The 26,693-nt window shown below is 35.8% G+C and overlaps 2 protein-coding genes across 3 annotated transcripts in view; one reads left to right on the top strand and one right to left on the bottom strand.

Annotated features, from left to right (window-relative positions):
* Window positions 1-16,408, bottom strand: part of LOC140053863 (armadillo repeat-containing protein 2-like) — an 89,851-nt gene extending 73,443 nt beyond the window's left edge. For both annotated transcript variants that reach the window (XR_011846461.1, XM_072098591.1), the window contains exon 1: window positions 16,296-16,408. The gene's annotated coding sequence lies outside the window, so the exon portion shown is untranslated. The remainder of the gene's footprint in view (window positions 1-16,295) is intronic.
* A 107-nt stretch (window positions 16,409-16,515) lies between these two features.
* Window positions 16,516-26,272, top strand: LOC140053872 (large ribosomal subunit protein uL11-like). Its single transcript, XM_072098604.1, has 5 exons — window positions 16,516-16,681; window positions 18,719-18,792; window positions 24,894-25,074; window positions 25,814-26,013; window positions 26,154-26,272. Exons 1-5 carry the CDS (start codon window positions 16,645-16,647, stop codon window positions 26,157-26,159), a joined length of 498 nt encoding a protein of 165 aa, XP_071954705.1. The 5' UTR covers window positions 16,516-16,644; the 3' UTR covers window positions 26,160-26,272.
* Window positions 26,273-26,693: the final 421 nt, after the last annotated feature.

The raw sequence follows: 26,693 nt of genomic DNA, 5'->3' as shown, positions 1-26,693 counted from the left end.
TGTGGTTTTTTTTTTACATTATTGTATAATTATATTATCAAAATCGTTTGCACTGAACAGTATTATATTTGTTAATCAGGTGTAAACCATTGACTAGCGAAAGCTATTTGTTTATACCGTTTTGCCTTTGGTGAATAAAGAATTATGACTTATTTTATTTCTGCAATTTTAAGGAATCAAGAAAAAAATTGACGCAGCAGCAAAGTTGGTTTGTGGTCAAGACTTGAGACCATGGGCTAAAAGCATCAACCACCACATATATTGGTGCGCTACGTCAACACCGTCCGGGGACGGGGAAGTCATGAACTCATTGTTGCGGCATATGCAAAATATGCACACAGGTCATGGTGATCTCTTCCCTTGTTGCCTCCATGATGAATTCAGTAATGGTGAGCCACGGAAGAAATGGTTAATCCCAGGTGAGATATTCTATTTTTTAAACCCCATGTAAATATTTTCTTGTTTAATATTAATAAACAACAAATATTATTATATATTTTTTTAACAGGTAGTATTGCTGCCAACAAAACTAAAGACATCGTCACAAATCCGAGGTTAGTAAAAGACATTGGACAGATGAGCGAAAAGCACCAGACATCGAAATTAGAAGCATTCCACTCTCTTCTGAACCATTATGCGCCAAAGGCACGTCACTTCACATTTCGGGTTCAAAAATGCAGGTAAATAATATGAAATAATAATAATTAAAATACAATTTATATATAAAAAAAAGTCTTCAAATTTTATTTCTTTTTGTTTATTTGTTAATTACAGAACACTATTAGCTGCATTGCATTACAATGAGAATGGTGGACGTTGTCAGGCCCAGACCAAGGATGATTTTCCAAAGTTCAAGAAAGGCGGATCAGTTGTAAAGTATGTAATGGTGAATCCAACCTATGGTAAGTACAGTACATTATTTTGCTTTTTTGGAATATTACTAACGTTTTAAATGTTTTAAACAAATTATCAAGGTGAAATTTTTATTTTGCAGAGTATGTTGGTAAATTAGTTGACTTGGTAATGTCTTGCAGTAAAGACGAAATCATGCAAATTGAAGATGTGCCACCGCCACTATGCAGCGAGTTTTCCCGTCCCAACAAAACTGAAGCGATAGCTGCTCACCGTACACGCTTTCAACCTAAAGTGATGGATATTTAAAACCGGTGTATTGCTCGGATGCGAATGTGTTTCGAATTTTTGAAACAACACATGCTGGGATGATTACACGATTGCTCCGACCGTAATAACTGTCTAATTGAGTTGTTATTGCATCAACTTGTTAGCCTTGACCTCCTCTACTTCTTCAGGTCAAAGTTCAATAACATTTTTTGCATCTACGCCCTCTACGGCGAATTAGTAACTGGCTTTACGAACGTTATAACGCTTGACCTACTTAATTTTTTCAAAATGTTTTGGTATGAATCGATCACCCTTGACCTACTTTACCATTTGCCACCCCAGTTCCAAGAACTTTTTTGCATCTACGCCCTCTACGGCGAATAAGTAACTGGCTTTACGAACGTTATAACGCTTGATCTACTTAATTTTTTAAAAATATTTTGGTATGGTTCGATCACCCTTGACCTACTCTACCATTTGCCACCCCAGTTCCGCAAACTTTTTTGCGTCTACGCCCTCTACGGCGAATAAGTAACTGGCTTTTACGAACGTTATAACATTTGACCTACTTAATTTTTACAAAATATTTTGGTATGAATCGATCACCCTTGACCTACTCTACCATTTGCCACCCCAGTTCCTGGAACTTTTTTGCGTCTACGCCCTCTACGGCGAATAAGTAACTGGCTTTTACAAACGTTATAACACTTGACCTACTTAATTTTTTCAAAATATTTTGGTCTGGATCAATCACCCTTGACCTATTCTACCATTTGCCACCCCAGTTCCGCGAACTTTTTGCGTCTACGCCCTCTACGGCGAATAAGTATCGTATATAGTATAAGCTCTATCGTAGTAAATAAACTAGAACTAGAACTGACGTTTTTTTTAAATGTCATTACAGCAACTGTTACTTAAAAACAGTTTACACTTGGCGTTCATACCTCTAGACCACCGAGCTCGGTGGTCTAGACGCCAGGCTAGTGATCTGGAGGTTGTGGGTTCGAGTCCCACCCGAGAACTACTTGGAATTTTTTTCGCAAGTATTCTCAAATGTACTTAGTATAAAGTACAAATTACGTCAGAGTAGGGTAAAACATCTAATTAATCCTTTATTAATTAACCATTAAAAAGCGCACATTCTTCCCTGGATGATGAAAGTTGTTTTAAAAACAATACAATAATTGTAATGTAACGAATGTAATGTTGAACTGTAAGTAGCTGAAATAATTTGTTATTTAACAATTTTAAATATGCCTATTACTACTGTAAAAGGCTCCGGCCTCCCTAACTTGTGTGGGATTGCGGTTGACACGTGAAATAATGATACCAGGTAAATCGTCTTGATTTGATCTCACAACAAACATTTATTGGAATATAAACAGGCAAGCAAAACAGGCAAGCAAAACAGGCAAGCAAAACAGGCTCAGTTTATAGCAGTTTAATTACAAATTCTAGCATTTATTATTTGCTTTATTAGCAAGGAGAACACACCTCTCCCTGCCAGTCACCCAGCCAGGCTAAAGAGAAAGATGTCTCCTTGGATACAGCTCTCTAGGCTTGGGTGTCCAGCAGGGTTCCCATCCCCCATGGGCTATTCCATTATCAAAAAATCAAACAAAATCACTCAACCATAACACTACTCTTTCATAACTTATATAACATTATACAATAATTTCTTTTAAAACTGTCAAAAGCAATTTTTTTTCCATTGCATTTTGTTTCTCATGTTATGATGTAGGAAGATAATTGGTTATCCGCAACGAAGTTGCAGGATAACCTCTTGTGATTGTACGAAATCATCATCATCATCATCATCATCATCATCAACTTTTTATTAGTTATCCGCTTAGTAGCGGATAACTCCTTGTAACTGTATGAAATCATCTTTTTTTTTTTTTTTTTTTTCTGTATTATTCTTTCTTTCTGTCAATTTTGTGTCTCGCGTATCTCAAAAACTTGTAAACAAAACATTTTATAACTTTGTCAACATGTGGGCATTCACGTGAAATTGTGCACCTCCTATTGTGAATGACGTCAGAATTGCGCAACGTGATTTACGCGCGTTTTAACGAATTTCGCGTATTTAACATAGATCGAAAACCATATAGCAATTTAAATTGAAACTTAACAAAAGTTTAATTTATATCTTGCGCTAACTGACTGTGGAAAAAAAATGGCATGTTTCACAAGAAGTTACGCGCGCACGGGCGTTTAAAATTTCAAAATGCGAAAAATCAATTTCTAATCAATTTTCTACGCGTTTCATGTTATTTTGAGCATGTCAAAAATTCCCACGCGCGCGCATATTTTTACTCGCACGGTGCGCACGTAGCGTTTAAAATAAATTTTTTCGCGTGATTCATGTTTTTCCAGCCTTTTCTAGTAATTTTACCAACTTTTGAACAATTTTGACCTAAAATTACGTCATACGGGCACATCCAATTGGATAATTTACGTGCGTTTTTGATGAAAAAGTTCAAAAATTTGTCAAAATTCGTCAAAATTATGCCTTTTTTTAAACATTCATAGATTCTAAACTACGAGGTGAACTTTTTTTAAATTATATATTCTGGAAGTTGATGAGTTGTAGATATGGAATCATGCATTAATATGGCTAATCGGACATTATAACGTCATCGTATGGCCACGCGAATATAAAATATAGGATTTTTATATCTTTCGTCATAGCGCATCACATTTAATAGAGCGCATCTCCACTTATCCGTTTTTTATTTTCACCCCGATTTTTATATTGTCTAGGTGAATGAACTATCTTTCGCATGAGTTAAAAATATTTTAATTTTTATGACGTCATCATGTCGAAAATTGTAAATAACGTGGGTCACTTATTTTCATCTTTACAGTAAATTTTAATCTGTTATAGCTCATCAGAATAAAATGTGATAATCACGATTAAAACGTTTTCTGGAAGCTATTGGATTGTAGATACAAATTCATGTAAACATTTTGCCAATCGGATGTTGTGACGTCATCATATGGCCAGTTGAATAAAAAAAGTCGTGTTTCCATATTTTGCGTAATAGTTCATCACATTTAAAAGGGTGCGCATCTATATTTTACGTATTCAAATTTCTTCTACACGTGAATATGTTGTTCCTGAGATAATTTCCTTCTGAAATTGCTATCTAAGTGTTTCATTTTGATACCGTCGCCATGTTAAAAATTGGAATAAATGGCGGGTCCCGTAATTTCACCTATTCTACACTGTATGTAATATGTATACAGATTATACTGTTTGCATGTATATACTATATGACACAAAATTGACAGAATTCAGCACTAACAGCATATCATATTCTTCAGTTCTTGTCATAATGCCATAATCTTTATCTGTGTGCAATATTCCAACGTATGACGTGTTTGTCGTGGTGCGGATAACTAACTCGTCAATGTGACGAGTTTCATGTCTAGTTTTTTTCTTATTTCTTTCTCCCTCATTTTTGTGCCTCACGTATCTCAAAAACTTGTAAACATAACATTTCATAACTTTGTCAACATATGGGCATTTACGTGAAGTTGTGCACCTCCTATTTTTTAATGACGTCAGAGTTGCGCAACGTGACTTACGTGCGATTTTATGATTTTTTATGATTGATCATAGACTAAAAACCAAGCATAAATTTGTTTTGACACTTTGTGAAAATTTAAGTCATATCAAGGGCAAACTTTTTTGTGGATTAAAAATGCCATGTTTTACAAGACGTTACGCGCGCACGCGCATTTCTCCTCTATTTTTGTATCTCGCGTATCTCAAAAACGTGTAAACATAACATTTCATAACTTTGTCAACATATGGGCATTCACGTGAAGTTGTGCACCTCCTATTGTGAATGACGTCAGAAATGCGCAACGTGACTTACGCACGATTTTATGAATTTCGCGTATTTAACATAGATTTAAAAGCATATAACAATTTAAATTGAAACTTAGCAAAACTTTAATTTATATCATGCGCTAACTTTTTGTGGAAAAAAATTGCGTGTTTTACACAAAGTTACGCGCGCACGCGCATTTAAAATTCAAAATGCGCAAAATTAATTTTTAATCAACTTTCTACGCTGATTATGACATTTTGACCATGTCAAAATTTCCCACGCGCGCGAACAATTTTATGCTCGTGGTGCGCACGTAGCGCTAAAAGTATTTTTTTTTTATTGAATTATGTTTTTCCAGCCTTTTATAGTAATTTTACAAATTTTAAAACAATTTCGACTTACAATTACATCATACGGGCACGTTGAATTGGATACTTTACGTGCGTTTTTGATGAAAAAGTTCAAAAATTTGTCAAAATTATGCCTTTTTTTAAACAGTCATAGATTCTAAACAACGAGGTGAACTTTTTTTTAATTACATATTCTGGAAGTTGATGAGTTGTAGAAATCGGATCATGAATCAATATGGCTAACCGGACATTGTGACGTCATCGTATGGCCACACGAATGTAAAATATAGGATTTTTGTCTGTTTCGTTATTGCTCATCATATTCAATGGAGCGCATTACGCCTATCTGTATTCTTTTTTCTCTGAGATTTTAATATTGTCTAGGTCAATCAACTATCTTGCGCATGAGTTAAAAATATTTTAATTTTTATGACGTCACCATGCTTAAAAATTTTAATTAACAGCGTCATTAATTTCATCTTTACAGTAAATTTTAATCTGTTATAGCTCGTAAGAATAAAATGTGATAATCACGATTAAAACGTTTTCAGGAAGCTATGGGATTGCAGATACGAAATCATGTGAACTTTTCGCCAATCAGATGTTGTGACGTCATCATATGGCCAGTTAAATAAACAAAGTCATATTTTCGTCTTTTGCGTCATAGTTCATTACATTTAAAAAAGCGCGCATTAATATTTCACGTATTCAAATTTCTTCTAAACGTTAATATGTTGTTGCTGAGATAATTTTCTTCCGAAATTACTACTGTACCTTCGCGTTTCCTTTTGAAAATTAAAATAAAATGCGGGTCCCGTAATTTCACATATTTTACACTGTTTGTGACATGTATACAGATTATACTGTGTATACTATATGACAGAAAATATACAGCATTCAGCACTAACAACATATCATATTCTTCAGTTCAGGTCATAATGACATAATCTTTTTCGGTGTGCAATATTCCAACGTATGACGTGCACGTGGCGTTTGTCGTGCGGATAACTAACTCGTCAAAGTGACGAGTTTCATGTCTAGTTCTTCTTCTTTCTTTCTGTATGATTTTTGTGTAACGCTTTTCTCTAAAACTCGCAAACATAACATTTCGGTAACTATGTTAACATTTTGACATTTATGTAACGTCGTCAAGCGAAGCTTTTCATGATGTTTACAATTGCGCAACGTGACGTACGCGCGATTTAACGATTTTCTCGTATCTAACATATGTCGAAAACCAAATAACATTTTAAAGTGAAACTTTGCAAAAGTTTAATTTATATCATGCGCTAACTTTCTGTTGAAAAAAAATTGCGTGTTTTACACAAAGTTACGCGCGCACGCATATTTAAAATTTCAAAATGCGCAAAATTAATTAATAATCAACTTTCTACGCGTTTTATGTCGTTTTAAGCATGTCAAAAATTCCCACGCGTGCGCACATTTTTACGTGTGCGGTGCGCACGTAGCATTGAAAACGTATTTTTTTCGCGTGATTTATGTTTTTCCAGCCTTTTCTAGCAATTTTACCAAATTTTAAACAATTTCGACTTAAAGATACGTCATACGAGCACGTCGAATTGGACAATTTGCGCGCGTTTTTTATGAAAAGGTTAAAAAATTCGTTTAAAATATGCCTTTTTTGAAACAGTCGTAATTTCTAAACTAGACGGTCAACTTTTTGTGGATGACATATTCTGGAAGTAGATGAGTTGTAGATATCGGATCAGCTATTAATATGGCTAACCGGACATTGTGACGTCATCGTATGGCCACGCGAATATAAAATTTAGGATTTTTGTATCTTTCGTCATAACTCATCACATTGAATAGAGCGCATCTCCACCTATTCGTTTTCCATTTTCACCCTGATTTTGATATTGTCTAGGTCAATCAACTATCTTTCGCATGAGTTAAAAATATTTTAATTTTTTTGACGTCATCATGCCTAAAAATTTAAATCACGTGTGGCATCAATTTCATCTTTACAGTAAATTTTAATCTGTTATAGCTCGTAAGAATAAAATGTGATAATCACGATTAAAACTTTTTCTGGAAGCTATTGGATTGTAGATACGAAATTATGTAAAAATGTTGCCAATCGGATGTTGTGACGTCATCATATGGCCAGTTAAATGAAAAAGGTCGTATTTTCATCTTTTGCGTCATAATTCATTACATTTAAAAGAGCGCGCATCAATATTTCACGTATTCAAATTTCTTCTACACGCTAATACGTTGTTGCTGAGATAATTTCCTTTCGGAATTGCTACCTTCGCGTTTTATTTTAAAACCGTCAACATGTTAAAAATTGCAATAAATAGCAGGTCCCGTAATTTCACCTATTCTACACTGTATGTCACTGTATGTGATATGGATACAGAATATACTGTGTATACTATATATGAATTTAAATAATAAAATTCAGCAATAACAACATATCATATTCTTCAGTTCAGATCATAATGCCAACGTGAACACTTCCTTTTGTCCTCAACCTATCCCCTTAATGTTAATGTTGCACCACTTGCGCGGCGGATAACCAAACTCGTCAAAGTGACGAGTTACATGTCTAGTTGTATTTAAATGTTGCATCACATTAAGTTGTTGTGTTCTTACGCATATGGTTTACGGCATAAATGTCTTTCATTATAAAATCTATAAATTACTAAATATTTTACCACTGTAGACCTAGAATGTTTAAACAAATCTCTGAATTAAAAATCACCCACATACAATGACATCATCTTACAGTACCCATCTATAAGCGCACAAAAAAAAAAACAAAGCTGAACTAGACATGAAACTCGTCACTTTGACGAGTTAGTTATCCGCACGACAAACGCCACGTGCACGTCATACATTGGACACAGAAAAAGATTATGGCATATTGACATGAACTGAAGAGTATAATATGTTGTTAGTGCTAAATGCTGTATATTTTGTGTCATATACTATTTACAGTATACATAGTATAATCTGTATACATATTAATACAGTGTAGGATAGGCGAAATTACGGGTCCCGTCATTTATTCCAATTTTTAACATGGTGACGGTATGAAAATGAAACACTGATATAGGAATTTCGGAAGGAAATTATCTCAGCAACAACATATTAACGTGTAGAAGAAATTTTAATACGTAAAATATTAATGCGCGCTCTTTTAAATGTAATGAACTATGACGCAAAATATGAAAATACGACTTTTTTTATTTAACTGGCCATATGATGACGTCACAACATCCGATTTGCCAAATTTTTACATGATTTTGTATCTACAATCCAATAGCTTCCAGAAAACGTTTTAATTGTGATTATCACATTTTATTCTTACGAGCTATAACAGATTAAAATGTTCTGTAAAGATGAAATTAATGCCACATGTAATTTAAATTTTTAGGCATGATGACGTCATAATCATTAAAATATTTTTAACTCATGCGAAAGATAGTTGATTGACCTAGACAATATCAAAATCGGGGTGAAAATGGAAAATGGATAAGTGGAGATGCGCTCTATTAAATGTGATGAGCTATGACGAAAGATACAAAAATCCTCAATTTTATATTCGCGTGGCCATACGATGACGTTAAAATGTCCGGTTAGCCATATTAATACATGATCCGATATCTACAACTCATCAACTTCCGGAATATGTCATCCACAAAAAGTTGACCGTGTAGTTTAGAAATTACGACTGTTTAAAAAAAGGCATAATTTTGACATATTTTTGTATTTTTTAATCAAAAACGAGCGCAAATTGTCCAATTCGACGTGCTCGTATGACGTAACTTTTAAGTCGAAAGTGATTAAAAGTTGGTAAAATTACTATAAAAGACTGGAAAAACATAAATCACTCGAAAAAAACATGTTTTTAATGCTACGTGCGCACCGCACACGTAAAAATGTGCGCACGCGTGGAATTTTTTACATGCTTAAAATGACATGAAATGCGTAGAAAGTTGATTATAAATTAATTTTGCGCATTTTGAAATTTTAAATGCGCGTGCACGCGTAACTTTTTGTAAAACATGCCATTTTTAGTGCACTAACAGTTTGCCCTTGATATGACTTAAATTTTCATAAAGGGTAAACAAAAAATTACTCTTGGTTTTTAAGCTATGATCAATCATTAAAAATCATAAAATCGCGCGCAAGTCACGTTGCGCAACTCTGACGTCATTCAAAATAGGAGATGCACAACTTCACGTAAATGCCCACATGTTGTCAAAGTTATAAAATGTTACGTTTACACATTTTAGAGAAACGTGACTCACAAAAAAATGGGAAAGAAATAAGAATAATACAGAAAAACTAGATTTGAACTCGTCACTTTGACGAGTTCGGGTTATCCGCGCAAACACAACATGCACATACTTTAAACTATATGAACTTCGACAATTATTATACCATCCTATGACATGAATTAAGATTGTTTACAGTGCTGAATTGTACCTATTTTGTAGCATACAGCATATTACAGTGTTTACAGAATACACTGTATGTTATATACAGTGTAGAATAGACGAAATTACGAGACCCATCTTTTAAATCCAATTATTAACACGATGACGTCATCAAATTGGCATATAAAGATAACAATTTTAGAAGATAATTATCTAAATAATTACATTAATACAAATTTTAAGAATTTTGGGCACGTGAAAGTGAGATGCGCTCTCGTTTAAACGCAATGAACTTTTACGCAAGAGATGAAAATATGACTTTTTGAATTTAACTGGCCATATGATGACATCACAACATCTGATTGGCAAAATATTCACATGAATTCGTATCTACAATCCAATAGCTTCCAGAAAACGTTTTAATCATGATTATCACTTATAATTCTGACGAGCTATAACCGATTGAAATTTACTGTAAAGATAAAAATAAGTGACCCATATTATTTACATTTTTAGACATGATGACGTCATAAAAATTAAAATATTTTTAACTCATGCGAAAGATAGTTGATTGACCTAGACAGTATTAAAATATATGAGGAAATGGAATACGTATAAGCGATATGCGCTCTATTTAATGTAATGAGCAATAACGAAACAGTCAAAAATCCAATATTTTACATTCGTGTGGCCATACGATGACGTCATAACATCCGAGGGGTAAAGATTCTGCATGAATTCATATCTACAACATATCTGCTTACATATTAAATTAAAAACATTGGGGGTAACGGTTGATCCTGAGGAGCTATAATAGATTCAAAGTAGGCATAATTTTGACATTATTTTGCAACTTTTTCAACTAAAATGCGCGCAAATTGTCTAAATCAACATGTTCGTATGACGTCATTTTAATTTGAAATGATGTCAATCTTTTTTAAAATGACTAGGAAAGGCTGGAAAATCATAATTCAAGAGAAAAAACATGATTTTTATGCTCCGTGCGCACCAGACGCGTAAATTTGTTTGCGCGCGCGGGAATTTTTGACATGCTCAAAATGTCATGATCAGCGTAGAAAGTTGATTAGAAATTAATTTTGCGCATTTTGAAACTTTAAATGCGCGTGCGCGCTTAACTTCTTGTGAAACATGTCATTTTTAATCCATAGAAAGTTTGCCCTTGATATGACTTAAATTTTCACTAAGTGTCAAAACAAAATGACTTTTGGTTTATAATCTATGACCAATCATTGCAATTCATAAAATCGCGCGTAGGTCACGTTGCGCAACTCTGACGTCATTCAAAATATGGAGGTGCACAACTTCAGGTAAATGTCCATATGATGAAAAAGTTATATATATGATATAGTAACAAGCAATAGGGGATATGCTGCGCACAAAAATCCGGGAAAGAAAGAAGAATAAAGATGAAAAAAAAAAAGATATTTACAATAACAAGGGTTATCCGCAACTTAAAAAGTTGCGGATAACCAAAAAAAAAAATATTGATCCACTACAATCACAAGGAGTTATCCGCTACTAAGCGGATAACTAACTAATGTTTTTTTTAAAATGTCATTACAGCAACTGTTACTTAAAAACAGTTTACACTACCTTATAACAGCAAAATTAACATATTCATTAATACTGTTACCGTTAATATTAACAATTAAAAAGCGCACACTATTCATTGAGTGATAATAGTTACGATAGGTCAAGGGTGATCGATTCATACCAAAATATTTTGGAAAAATTAAGTATGTCAAGTGTTATAACGTTCGTAAAAGCTAGTTATTCGCCTTTGAGGGCGTAGACGCAAAAAAGTTCGCGGAACTGGGATGACAAATGGTAGAGTAGGTCAAGGGTGATCGATCCATACCAAAATATTTTGAAAAAATTAAGTAGGTCAAGTGTTATAACGTTCGTAAAGCAAGTTACTTATTTGCCGTAGAGGGCATAGATGCATAAAAGTTCGCGGAACTGGGGTGGCAAATGGTAAAGTAGGTCAAGGGTGCTCGATCCCTACCAAAAAATTTTGAAAAAATTAAGTAGGTCAAGTGTTATAACGTTCGTAAAGCCAGTTACTTATTCACCGTAGAGGGCGTAGACGCAAACAAGTTCGCGGAACTGGGGTGGAAAACGGTAGAGTAGGTCAAGGGTGATCGATTCATACCAAAATATTTTGAAAAAATTAAGCAGGTCAAGTGTTATAACGTTTGTAAAGCCAGTTACTTATTCGCCGTAAAGGGCGTAGATGCAAAAAAGTTCGCGGAACTAGGGTGGAAAGTGGTAGAGTAGGTCAAGGGTTATCGATCTATACCAAAATATTTTGAAAATATTAAGTAGGTCAAGTGTTATAACGTTCGTAAAAGCTAGTTGTTATTCGCCGTAGAGGGCGTAAATGCATAAAATGTTATTGAACTTTGACCGGAAAAAGTAGGAGGTCAAGGCTAACATGTCGATGCAATAACAACTCAATTAGACAGTTATTACGTATTAAAATCTGTTTTTAAAAATATTTGTGACTGTCCCTTTAATTGAATTTGAATAAGGAACTAGGAACTAGTAACCAACTTCACAGACATGGGGAGGCTGGCCTTTCTAATTTAAAATCAAAACTTACCATTCCGTATTTTCCAGTCTCTTCTCTTTTTCGATTACTAATGCATCTTCTGCAATACTTCTAGCACTCTCATCTTCATTTGCTAGTGGTTCAAATTGATACGGCTGTATATAATCCATCTCTTTCAACACGATAAATAGCGAATAGCGAATAAAAAAGTACTGTGTAAATGTGTGTGATAGCGCACGATACAGGAGGAGGCAAGCGATCCCAAGAAAGCTAATGTTACTGCTTCGACGTCACAGGGCTTGGACGCGCTTCGCTGAACATCGCCGGGGGCGGGGCTTAGAAAAATATTAAAATTATGTATTTTCTGCAATTTACGATTGTTAAAAACAAAAAATTATATCAAATATGTGTTCAGCACAAAAAGTACTTCCAAAATAAACAACTCATATAGGTGTATCTGTGATATTCTTTAAATTAGATCTTAAAAACGTAGGGAAGGGGTCTTTAAGAATAATAATACATAAAAATGTGTTTACCAATTGGAGGAATTGTCGCGTCAATGACATAGCGTGAATGGTGATGTACGCGGAGTTGAATCGTGGCAATAACAATGGAGTCAACTCTTGGTAACCCTACCAAAATCATAGTGTCATTCGTTTTTTCTGAATAGGCAATCAGAGTTCGTAATGCACTTGTCAATTGCATGACCCACTATACGACCCCCGGGAGGGAGAGGTGCGTCATTTGTCAGATGTGCGTCATACTTTTGAATACCATGACGCACCCGTGCGTCAAAAAGGTGACTTACCTTTAGGTGACCATGACGCACCCATTTTGACGCACTGTGGCCATGTTGTTTATGATATGGTGGGTGGTAAAGTGACGGACATTGACACACCTTGTTCATTGATGTGACGTACCATCTAGGTTTTTTGACGCAGCCCTGCGTCAGTAATTATTTGTAAATGACGCACCCATGACGCACCTCTCCCGGGGGTCGTATAGTGGGTCATACAATTGACAAGTGCATAAATTCGTGCGCAAGTTGACCCCTTTTAAACAGTGTAAGTAAGTAAGGGTCACACTTTTCTATTCCCTTGAAATATCTGTTGCCCTCTAGCCTAGCGGTTTTGCTAGTCGCTCCCGCAGCCCTAACCTCTAGGCCTCTAAAAAAAGTCTAGGCCTAGGCCTACCTAGGCTCAGCGTTGCCAGCGATAAAATTTAAATTATGCCGTATCCTGTCTCAAATAATGCCAGATTGGGAAAAATAATGCCAGATCCCCAAAATGTGGTCCTAAACAGCGCCACCAACGGTTGTATGTCTAATAAACGTTTGTAAAACCCCAACTGACACAAAATAGGGCCTAAAATTGTATCCCCATGTCATACAAAATTTATATTTTTAGTTTTGTGAGTAATAACTAATAATTCTAAATATCTGGGGTGCAAAAATGGTAATTGCAAATGACACCAACACCAACCAAAATTTGGAAAAATACAGCTACTCGATGGCCGGAAATGGCACTTAATTTAAAATATGAAATAAAAATATATTTATTAGTGTCTCCATGATCTTAGCCCACCATAGTTCGAAAATGGCAATTATAATTTAAAATAGGAAATCAAAATATATATTAATTGTGTCTCCAGGACCTCAGCCCCAACCATGGTGGGGCTGAGGTAAGAAAATTTGAAAAATATAGAGCTGCTCAATGGCCGGAAATGGCACTTAATTTCAAATATAAAATAAAAATTAATTTATTAGTACCTCCAGGATCTTAGCCCATGATAGTTTTGAAAGTGCCAATTATAATTTAAAATAGGAAATAAAAATATATATTAAGTGTTTCCAGGACCTCAGCCCCACCATGGTTGGGGCTGAGGTAAAACAAATTGGAAAAATAGAGCTGCTAGATGGCCGGAAATTGCACTTAATTTTAAATAACAATGTATTAAGAGTCCCTAGGACCTCGCTCCATCATGGTCACACTGAGAGGTGAAGAAAATTTGGAAATATAGGGTTGCTACGATGATGCAAATGGAACATAATTTGAAATATGGAAAACAAATTCTCTAGAAGAAATTCTTTTTAAAATTAGAGCTTCTAGTTACCGGAAATTGCCATTTTAAGGGTTGGGGTAGGGGTGTGGCCGCTTATAATTATGAACTGAAAAAACAAAACCCCTTTCATAATGTTTTCGTTCAATTGTCTCTACTAGATGGTACGCTCTCTTCGCTTGCGTACCATCTAGTTCGTGCCCACAGATGGTTCTCGAATACATAGTAATTTCAGCGTAAAAAAACTGTCGGTTTCAAATGTACGTACGGCAGGACTATAAAACATTGTCGTTTACAGAAACAAATAAATAGACACAATGATTTATGTAGTCAACCAAAATTAGCACCTAGAAACTTGTCACAAAATGAGTCGAAATTTGTTATTTTGGACTCATTTTAACAAACCCAATTTTGTTAAATTATTCTTTATATTTCTTTATTATCCAATCATTAACGAAATATTTTTTTATAGGCCTATAAATTAATAATATACCACTAAATAGAGTAAAACATTTCCGATTTAATACTTTATTAAAACTGTCACTGTCTCATGGTCGATTGAAATAGTAAAGTACATTTAAAGACCACTAATACGTTTATATTTTTGTAATTATTAATTAATACAAACGTTGAGAAACAATTGACAGTAATAAAGTATTATATAATTATGTGTTTATAATCTAAAAGTAGGGGCTACCAACACTCACAGTGATAAAGTTTATTAGTATATTTGTTTATATTATATCTAACAGTACCAACACACTTTTGATTCAAATGGCGATCAAAAGTGGTTAATACCTATTTGCAGTATTGTATAGCATTACAATACTATTTCTGTTTATTCTCCAAGGGTCTATAAATTTACCTACTTGTTTTAAACCATGGAGGTATGCAATAATTTGGAATGTTCCATTCATTGAAAATCAATACATTTCTATAAACGTATATTAAATCTATCAAAATAGTATTTTTTAAAGAAAATCGGCCTGTCTTCAACATTATGATGCTGTACTCTAGCTGTTCAACCGGTTTTCAGCTATTAAAAACAATTATCATAGGAGGAGATAGGAAAATGCGAAGCCTCCTCGCATTTTTTTGGCGGGTATTTTTCAAGATGGACATCCATTAGACAGTGTATACCACGATCGGAAAACACCCTATTTGGGGCAAATCGTTGAACCTAAATTCGTTTTAATCGTCAATAACTACTTATCTAACTTAATTTAATTAGTATACAGGGTTACATCAGGTGGTTAAAATCAGTACCGAAAGTACGAACCAACTTTATATACCATCGAGTAAAAATTCTAGAAGTAAGGCGCAGTTTACCGAATTTTGCCCTTACGCTGGGGATCCAATAACCTGCATGGTCTCTGAAATAGAGCAACATAATTGGCCAATTGCTAGCCTCTTCGGATTTGTTGTGCTGCCTATATCGCAGACACGGTAGTTTTTGAGCAGCCTTCCTATCCGAAGAGTCGATTAAGTCCGAAACGAAAGGATGGAAGAACTATTGTACGGAAAACCCGAACAGATCTGTTTTGTATGATATGATATTGTGTAAGGTGATATTTATTAACAAAATATTTTATTTTTGTTCTGTGGTATATTATTTTTTTGGTTGTTCAAAAAACACAAAATTATGCCAGATTATGCTAAAAACGGCTAAATAATGCCGCGGCATTATGCCAGATGCCGTGGGCCTCCAAATAATGCCAAAAAGCATAATAATGCCAGAAATGGCAACTATGCCTAGGCTAGTAGTAGACCTAGCCTAGGCTAGGCCTACCTAGACCCTAGTAGTAGTAGTAGAGTAACCGATTAGTAGTAGGCTAGGCCTAGAGGATGGGGCTTATTATTTATTGGTCACAAATAATTTGCAAAGAATTTGAATACCAGGCCTACTAAGCCCACATGAACCAGTTAAAATATTCATATATTTTACCTTTTCTGTAGTTGTTGGCTAGGCCTACTAGCCAGGGCCTACAGCAACTTTGTCCCTCTTCTAATATTATTTTTGTGATGTCACCATGATGATGTGATGCGGCGGCGGCTACTACTCTGCAAAGATTGTGTATAGAGCGCCGCTTCTTTAGCTACGATAGTAGCGGCGCTATACAATCTTTGCCTGCTGATGAATACGTTTGTGTTGTGATCGGTTGACGGTGATCCGGCCTTTCTAGGCTCTCTCTCCCCAAGGCGTGAAGTGTAACTTTTCGGTAGTGTCTAATCGGGCTCATCCGACACAAACGCTTTGTTTTTTTAAAACCAAAATTAAAGACTAATACAGAAAGATGCCACCAAAATTCGATCCGAATGAAATTAAAATTGGTTAGTGTCGTTTTTTAGTAAAATATTACATTTGATTTTGTAAGTGTCGTGCTGAGATTGTTCGGCAGCAGAATGATTCGGTCTGTTTTTTTTAAGGAGATGATGACTTTTATAAATATGCCTACTTCAACAATAAAAAGTTTAAAAATGAAGCCTGCTTATCTATCACTACACTAGTGTAGGCATAGGTTATTCGATAGTGATTTATTTGAATCGTCCCTGAATCTATTGTATTCACCCTATCTAGGCCTAGGCCTCTCGTTTAGTAGTATGGCCTACATACTCGCCTAGCTAGGCCCGGGCCTATAATATCCATGGAGTAAAGATATATCTGGGTACTTCTTTCCCACGTGGGGAAAATCCAATGTCTATAATATATATTACTGCTTAAAATAGCCATCTATATATCACCACAGCAAATTCCATGGCTAATTAGTAATAAACTCTCCCAACCATCTGTGCATGTCCCAGACGTCCATACGTCTGATTAAGGCCTAGGCCCTAGGCCAAGTTGAGCCGCCGCCAATTGCTAACTTTTGCTCGTTTCGTTTTAATAGAAGTTCTATTTATATTATTATGGATAACAATGTATTCATAAGTTAATATGACATAGATAAATTTACTAAAATGTAAAAAATTTTAAATTTTAGCTAAAAACCGATTCATTTGGCTAAATAAAAAAACGGTGTGGTTAGGATTCCGGCACCGGAACTCAACTGCCCACCGTTAGGGAATCTGACACGCTATTGCGCATGCCCAGAGCGCCGGTAATCGGCGACTCTATACTTTATCAACAGCGATGGATCATTTCATAGCTCCGCCACGGCGAACTAGCGTAGATGCCTACTAATACGGGATCCACTAATAGTAAATACTATATAGGCTAGGCCTACCAGCTAGACGTGACCAGTGGGCCTATTTATTTTGTGATTAAAAAGTGGTTGCTTCATTCATATATAAACTTCATATAATTATGAATTATATAATTACATGAGTTGCCTAGTTATAGTACAAAAAGTACAAAATAAAAGATTTCATATAACGCATTATAACTGTACATAACATGCAATCACAAGTTAATTTGTTGACGGCAGCCACCGCGTGGATGTGAAAAAACTGTTCGGGAAGTCGGGGTCGCAACGCTAACTACAGCATTACGATTCTTACGGTAGATAGATACTGATTCTTATTAATATCATAATAATTATTTTAACGCGTGGCGTAGTCGTATTTTAATTATTAATTCATGTATGGCCTAGGCCAAGTTTCATCCATCGCTCTCTCGCTCGCGCAACGACTAACTAGGCTACAGTAAATCCTAACACTCCGACTCTAAGCAGTGGTAGTGTGGTGTGTGGCACAAGCTATAATTCACTTCCCAGAGCTCTGGGCATACGCAATAGCGTGTCGGATTCCCTAACGGTGGGCAGTTGAGTTCCGGTGCCGGAATCCTAACCACAGCGATAACAAAATTGTACTTTAGCCATTTTGGCTATAGATAAACTGATTTGACTACAAAAAAATATTTTGACTTTTGCCAAATGGCTAAACAAAATGAAATGTTAGTGCTACCCCGGAATAGCCACCATATGTGATCTAGTATCACGGTTACAAGGACCAGTACCAGTTGTCGGCATTGTTTCTGGATCGGCTGAACGTTCGCTATATTATTTTTAGGAGTTGGCCTAGGCCTACATACTAGTTTACTGAGGTTCACAGTGTGGTGCCATCGTGCCTCAACTGTGTGAAATTTATATTTAGAAAGAGAGCATGACTAAATCACTATGATTAAAGAAAAATAATTTTCGTTGTATTTTGTAATAATGATCAAAACAATTGATTGATACAGTTATCAATTTAATAAATAAACATTTTACAGTTTTCTGAAATCCCCTGAACACTGTTATTTTTGTTTTTTTTTACGCTTGGCTCTGGTGATGTTTGTCTGATGACTTTTCTTGTTAATATTTCAAAAGTGATACCCCTCTGTCCGCTTTCATTGTGATAACCTATTAAAAGCAAAAATATTTTTTTTAGTGTGTTTGAGGGCTGTTGGAGGTGAAGTTGGTGCTACTTCAACCCTTGCACCAAAAATTGGACCTTTAGGTCTGGTAAGTAGCTATTCATGTGTATCATAGGTGTAGTTTCTAAAAAAAATAATCTTATGTTCAGAAAATATTTTGTTTATACTATTGCTTTTGAAATACAACAGCCAGGGCTGCAAATTAAGGGGTATTTGGTAATTTTTCTGTTTGCGACTAAAGAAACAGAATAGGTCGCGCTATCGTCTGTTTGTGCGAGTTGTTTCAAATTGAAGTTAGGTGTGCTTTCCCTATTTCAAACACTGTTGTAATTTAATCTCTCTACTACGGCGGAAGGCTCAGGAGTTTCCACACGTCACCGCCGCAAAGGAGTCCGGTTCATTCAAGCATACAAAGCCCCTAAACATTTTACACTCCTGATTGGAAGTTCGTCCATTTATTGCATGCTTTACCCAATCACACAAAAAGACACCACAAACCTCGTGGAAAATAACCTTCGTTTTAAAGAAGGAATATAAAAACAATTGTACCGCCGTACACAAAAGTTAGCCAGGGCGGGCGTGGCAGATACAAAGGATTGTCGCTGCGCAAATTATATATCAGAAAATACCGCAACTTTTCCTACGAAGTAGCTTCGTAGATAAAACAGGCTACGTTGTTGGCTTTGTAGGTTACATTGTTTGGCTTCGTTAGTAACTTAAATAAACAACCCTACGATGTTCTTAGTGAAGTAACAAGGTGTGAAAATTATTAATTAATGTGTTAATTTTGACTGGCGGAGGAGGACCAATTTGTACATAATTACTAAGAAATATATATAATATTTTTTAATCGTAATCGTTTCATTTGTGTGTGCGAATATAAATTTCCCACAATGTAAACGTAGAGGCACGATCCAACACAATGAACTAGGCCAACTAATAAAAATAATATAGTGAACTTCCAGTCGATCCAGAAACGATGCAAACAAAAAGATCGTAACAAATTCATTCTAAATATAGTATACGTTCAATCGGTCGCTCAAAAAGACTGCCGACAGAAGACCATAATTAATACAGACCTAGTTTTTTGGTCAAATGTCATGAAACGCGATACTCTGTTTTACCACCGCAAACCTCTCGCATGTTTTTTTTAGTCGGTACGAGGGGGTGGCTACATACAGTGTACCTGAATTTTGCGTCACATGAAACGTAATACAGCTCTAAACTGTTTCCCAAAACACATTTCATTTGAAATTAAGTGTTTAGTATAAGATTTGGTAACGGAAAGACTGTAACGGAAAGACAAAATGTTTACTCAATATTTTCATGCAAAATTTGATTTTATTGTTCATCGAAAAATTCCTGAATGTATGCAATATGACATTTTGAACTGTACAGACTAAAAAAAAAGTTGTTCGTTCGGGCAACAAACACGCATGGTGAGCACATACATGTTCAGCATTCGGGCAACAAACGCGCATGGTGAGCACATACATGTTCAGCATTCGGGCAACAAACTGCATGATGCATGATTAATATACACATGGTAATTTCTTATCAGAGGGGTGTGTGTACATCCCTACCGTCCGGTTTGTCTAGGTTCCCAAACACCCAATGGCATAAAATATTACAATTCCGACGGCCAACTAATAACAACATAATCGGAATAGTTAGGCCTAGCCCTACAGTACTACTACCCTGGCTAAGAGACCTAATAAGATAGTTTCTCTGTATGGTGTGGATACTCTGGCCACTGTCGTGAACTTTGTTTTTTGTTCAATTAAGGTTAACTGCGAATAGGCCTATTTTGTGGAAATGAAATTAAAATTGAAGAATAAAGAATATATTTATTTTGTGTACAGTACAGATAATAAATACTGCAACATTTGGATGGATATACTACGTTTTGTACGTGTGGCATCTTCGTAGGTTTCGTGTGGTAATCTATGCAAGCTAACATGCTACGCGTAGCCTACGAAGCGATAGCTAAGAGGGGAAATCCCAATGTTCAGATTGTGTACTGTGCTGCATGCTGGGGTCAAAAGTCAAAATATTTTTTTTAGTCAAATCAGTTTATCTATAGCCAAAATGGCTAAAGTCAAATTTTTTATTTAGCCAAATGAATCGGTTTTTAGCCAAAAATTTAAAATTGGTGAAATATAATGGTAAAAACATTTTAGTCAATTTATCTATGTCAACATGTCTATACACTGTTCCCTGATCGTTTTTGTAAGGCATTGAGATGGAGAACCATCCCTAAATCACTGTATGATTACAAAAAAAATGTTTGTATTTGCTTTATATATGATCAAAACAATTGTTCAAATTGTTTTTAATCGTACAGCATTCATACAGTTATCAATTTAATAAGAAACATTTTACAGTTTTATGAAATCCCCTGAACGCTATGTTACTTTTGTTTTTTTACGCTTGGCTGGTCATGTTTGTGTGATGGCTTCCATCGCGTAACCAGGCGAAAATTGTGTCCTAGACTTCACGGTCACTCAGCGTCACTGCCGCGCAGCGGGTTAATGTTTTTAAATTGGGTATGCTCAAGAGGTGCAAAAGTGCACTACTGCCGGCCTAGGCCTACAAAATTATGTACGACGGTAAGTCGTGTGCTAAAAATATTGAGGAAAATTCCCTCGTATCGTTGTTGAACCTAAGATAATATAGGCCAAAGCACAGAGTACACGTTTTTCCATCCCTCAAGGCTGCGCCGAAGAAATTTATACCGTCCCGCAGGGCATCACGTATGCAAAACCCAGGAGAGCAACAAATCGCTCTCCTCAAATCACCGAGGAGAGCAATTCGCTCTCCTTGCAAAAATTTTAAATCGCTCTCCTCAAATATTTATGTTGAAGTTGAAGGATGGTCGCCCTTATTAAAAATGGCTGGCCCTTATTAATTTTTTGTACACATTTTTTTGCCCAACAGGGGATAAAGGAGGTGTTTCTATGACACCGTACTGGTTGCACTATGAGGCGATGAAGTAAACTCGCCCTTGTTGAATGCGCGCAGGCAGGGGAATCCCCTTTGTTGGTACCTCGCACTGTGAGATGGAGCGCGATGAATTGCTCTCCTTTTCGAAGGTTGTTGATTGCGATCGCGCTCGCGATCCTTAAAAACGAGGGACTGCCATTAGGCTTGTAGCTTTATAACTTAGCTTATATATTATTAGCCTAGGCCTACTAGATTGGTTTTAACTTTTAAAAATCCACGTGTTTTTAGGCCTCTTGACAGAAAAATCAACACTGTCAAAAGCTAGGCTCTATTTTGAAAATTAAGGAGCGCGATAAATTGCTCTCCTCGAAGCCTGTTGAGGAGCGCGGAGGAGCGCGGTCGCGCAGGCGCTCCTTATAAATGATGCCCTGGTCCCGATTATTTATTTACACAACAACACAGAAGCCGGCGGCCGGCCCCGCTCAGCTGTAAAAATGCACGTGTGTGTTTAGCTAAATCCCCGTTAGACTCTACCATTTCCCGCATGTTGTTTTGTTTACTCTACTGACGCACGAGGGAAGTTTATTACGAGTAAAATATGAAACTACATTAAATTGGAATTGTCTAAAATGCATAACGCATAAATTGTTGATTTCGATAAGATTAAGATTTCATTCATCGAAGATACTATAATGTTTCTTTTTAATCGGAAAAGTACACCCCTATCGAAAAATAGACAATCCCGGTAATTAGCCGACCGTCGGCTGTATCGTAGTCGTTTGTGCAGCGCACAACACGTGATAGTTTGGGTAGACTTCATCATCCATGTGTTGTGTAACGTCTGTCTCTCTATGCAGTCTACCTCTGCTATCTCCATCATATTGAAATAACAAAGAGACGCCTGGTACAACGAAACAAGTTGACGAAAAATGGAGCTTGAAGTAAACGGAATCCGAAATAAACAACGTGATAACGAACAAAATAAATCCTTGGAGATCGAGAAATGGACCTTTTAGTTGGACTTTATGCTTTCGCCAAAATGATTATTTGATTATCTATTTTATCATATGACATCGCCAAAATGGCTAAAGTAGCCGTTTTATTTTTCGCCAATCTGGAAACGTTTTCGCCCAAGGCGACATGGCGATCGGCCAGTGCGAGCCTAGGCATGCACCACACATGGAATTAGTTAACAAATTTGAATACTAGTTTTCATCAAATTTAAAATGTGAGTTAATTACTGTGAAGTAATAATAAATGTATAATATTAGTGTTAATTACTGTGTGTTGTCAGGCATCACGTATGCAAAACCCAGGAGAGCAACAAATCGCTCTCCTCAAATCACCAAGGAGAGCAATTCGCTCTCCTTGCAAAAATTTTAAATCGCTCTCCTCAAATATTTATGTTGAAGTTGAAGGATGGTCGCCCTTATTAAAAATGGCTGGCCCTTATTAATTTTGTGTATACATTTTTTTCCTGTAAAGGAGGTGTTTCTATGACACCGTACTGGTTGCACTATGAGGCGATGAAGTAAACTCGCCCTTGAATGCGCGCAGGCAGGGGAATCCCCTTTGTTGGTACCTCGCACTGTGAGATGGAGCGCGATGAATTGCTCTCTTTTTCGAAGGTTGTTGATCGCGCTCGCGATCCTTAAAAACAAGGGACTGCCATTAGGCTTGTAGCTTTATAACTTAGCTTATATATTATTAGCCTAGGCCTAGATTGGTTTTAACTTTTAAAAATCCACGTGTTTTTAGGCCTCTTGACAGAAAAATCAACACTGTCAAAAGCTAGGCTCTATTTTGAAAATTAAGGAGCGCGATAATAAATTGCTCTCCTCGAAGCCTGTTGAGGAGCGCGGTCGCGCAGGCACTCCTTCTAAATGATGCCCTGTGTTGTGTTAAAATTTTAACGTAATTAACAGGTAAATTAATTTGATTACATTTAGTCTGGAAAATCACGAGTATGCATGATGCTAATTAGGATTGTTTTTGCAACTCGTCACGGTTGAGAAGGTGTTTTCACACAGATTGCGATGAAGTTTTATGATTATGCATACAGAGTAGCCAAACAAGCGCGTTGCATTATCAGATATGTTTTGATCGAAAACTTTGACTGGAAGGAAGTCAAAGTTTTAAAAAACGTCAGTATTTCAGTTAAATGATTTTTTTTGTTGAAAAATTTTTGGTGAAAGTTAGCCAAGGTAGGGTTAAATAATTTAGCGTAAGCCGAAACTAGACTCAACTCTGATGTCGATTCGTCGCACGATATTGTCTCGTCCAGCTAAATTAGGCTTACCACCAAAATGTGTCGTCTCCTACTAGGCCTAGCCTTAGGTAGGATTTTTAGGCGGCGCCGATTTTAATTAGTAACCAGTACATTGTTAATTTGCATTGTCCATGCGTTTTCTAAAGGCGATGACAAAGTTGTTTATTAACCCTACGAACCACCCTACGATCAATGCATTGATAATTATAATAACAATACATCGTATCGTAGTATCGTAGTAGTAAGTTCCGAACAATAGGCTACGATCTTCATGCATAAATATAGTGATGGTCGGCGTCATGGAAATGGTGGTCGGAAATTCCAAGTGGTGGAAGGGGCCATCTATCGCCAACCACCGTGGTGACATCCCTTCATGTGCGCTCTTTTAATGTGATAAAATATGACGCAAAAGATGATTCTCCAAGTGGTCTCAAGATGACATCACAACATCCAACATTGACAATATTTTGTATCTTTTTCAAATAAAATACATGCAAATTGTCTAATTCATGATGATGTGAAGTAAACCCCCCTACTTGTCTCGAAAGATGTGTAAACTGGACCTACGGTTTATAGTCCTTATCCGAGTGAGCCTCGAACCCTTGCCGGTGTTATGACGACGTAATTACGGTTCCACTGTCTTAACAGCTCGCTCACTACAAACGAATGATGAATCGTGTCGTGTAGCTAGTTAGAAATTAATTTTGCACATTTTTTAATTTTAAATGTGTGTGCACCTGTAACATTGTTTAAATCATACCAATTATAATTCACAAAAAGTTGGTCCTTGATATGAATAAAACTTTTACCAAGTGTCAATAAAAAATGTTGGTTATATCATCAATTCATGAAAGAACATAGTGAGAACACTGCAAGCTAAGAAAATGCTATTTTCGAGATTAATTACTGTTTTAACAGCAGAAATGGCCCTTTTTTTCAGTTATGTCAAAACAAATTTTCATTTTTTAAAATTATAGTCACCAAAAAAAGTCGGTGATGACATTGCTAAAGCCACTCAAGAATGGAAAGGCCTAAAGATTACAGTTCAACTTACTATCCAGAATCGTCAAGCTAAAGTGAGCGTTGTACCAAGTGCCTCTTCACTTATCATCAAAGCTCTTAAAGAACCACCACGTGATAGAAAGAAAGTGAAGAACAGTAAGTTATTAAATAATACTTTTACAATCTCCTGGTTATCAATTACAATACCTATGTTTAATTATAGTAAAATAAAAAGTCTAAACAAAGTTAACACCTAAACTACAGCAGTACAGTAGCCTACAAAACCTACTACTGTCACTGTGGGAAAAGAGTGTCGACAAATTGAAAAGCAGCGAGATATGTGAGGCATGCCAAATACTTATGCAGGGCATATCTTAACATGCTATGATGATATTTTTGGTTTATAATCTATGACCAATCATTGAAGTTCATAAAATCGCTACGCGACTCTAACATCATATAACGAAATTTCTTGCAAATCTACAGCTACAGGTCAATCTTATGATAAAGTTATGTAATCTTATGTTGACCAGAATTAGAGATATGCTGCGAACAAAATTCTGGGAAAGAAAGAAGAATAACAATCATAGAAGAAAAAAAAAAAGATCCTGACAATAACAAGGGGTTATCCGCCAAGTGCGGATAACCAATACAACTTTATTATTCATTTCACGATTTTCGCATGCCCTTTATTTTCGTGATCGTTGTTCAATTGCAAAAGTTGCGAAAATAAAGAGTGCATGAAAATTTTGGGCTTCACAGTATGTTTATACACAACGATTGGCAAATTGCACTAAAAATGTCAACTATTATGCAACTTTTTTTTCAGGGGAAAAATATATCTTTAGGCTTGTTTGACACAACTTACAAATTAAAATTTAATGATTGTTTACAGTTCAACACAGTGGTAACATTACTCTTGAGCAGGTGATTGATATTGCCAGAATCATGAGAGAACGTTCTATGGCCAAGGAAATGAGTGGAACTGTGAAAGAAATTCTAGGAACTGCACAATCTGTAGGCTGTACTGTTGATGGTCAAGCACCTCATGATATCATTGAAGCCATTAACAGTGGGGAAGTTGATATTCCAGAGGTAATTTCTGCATAATTATTATCATGCTATAATTTAAATATAAACCTGCAATTTACTGCTGTTTAAAATTTCATTATTTAAAACAAATATTTCCAAGAAATTCCAACAAATTTTGAAGACTAATTTCTTTTCTTTTTTAGAAATAACTGATGGCAGGGAGAATTGGTTAACATCAGCAGTCAGTGGGTTTAGCCATAATGCACTTTAATGGAAAATTCCAAATGATTCATTTGTAAATAAAAGATGCATTAATATGAAATTCTATTTTGTAATTATCTTTTTTGTAGTTTGTGTCAAACTAGTCTAGGGAAAAAGTAGAAGGAAGCTAAGTCATGGTCGTCAATGTACTACTATTGATAAGTTCTCCATTGTTACAACATGATAAATACTACACCCCCAAAATGTAGTTTTGCTAACCAATTCCAAAACAATCGTACACCTTAATCATTAACTTAGTTACTGTGTTTTGGGATTGATGGACTTGGTGGGAGAGACAATACTACCTCAGCCTCACCATGGTTGGGACTTTGTAAAAAAACTCTTTTAGTCAATTAAAATCTCTGTACCGGACCGGACTATCTTCAGAATGTTTACTGTAATGATTCGTGTTAACTAATAGTGTTATTGTGTTTAGGGATTGTTTCTTCTTCGACGAACTTTTGGAAAATATACCTGGAAAA

The sequence above is a fragment of the Antedon mediterranea genome, chromosome 7, assembly GCF_964355755.1.
Source record: "Antedon mediterranea chromosome 7, ecAntMedi1.1, whole genome shotgun sequence".
NCBI lineage: Eukaryota > Metazoa > Echinodermata > Crinoidea > Comatulida > Antedonidae > Antedon > Antedon mediterranea.
Note: the sequence above shows the minus strand (reverse complement) of the source record. Positions and strands in the feature narration are given on the sequence as shown.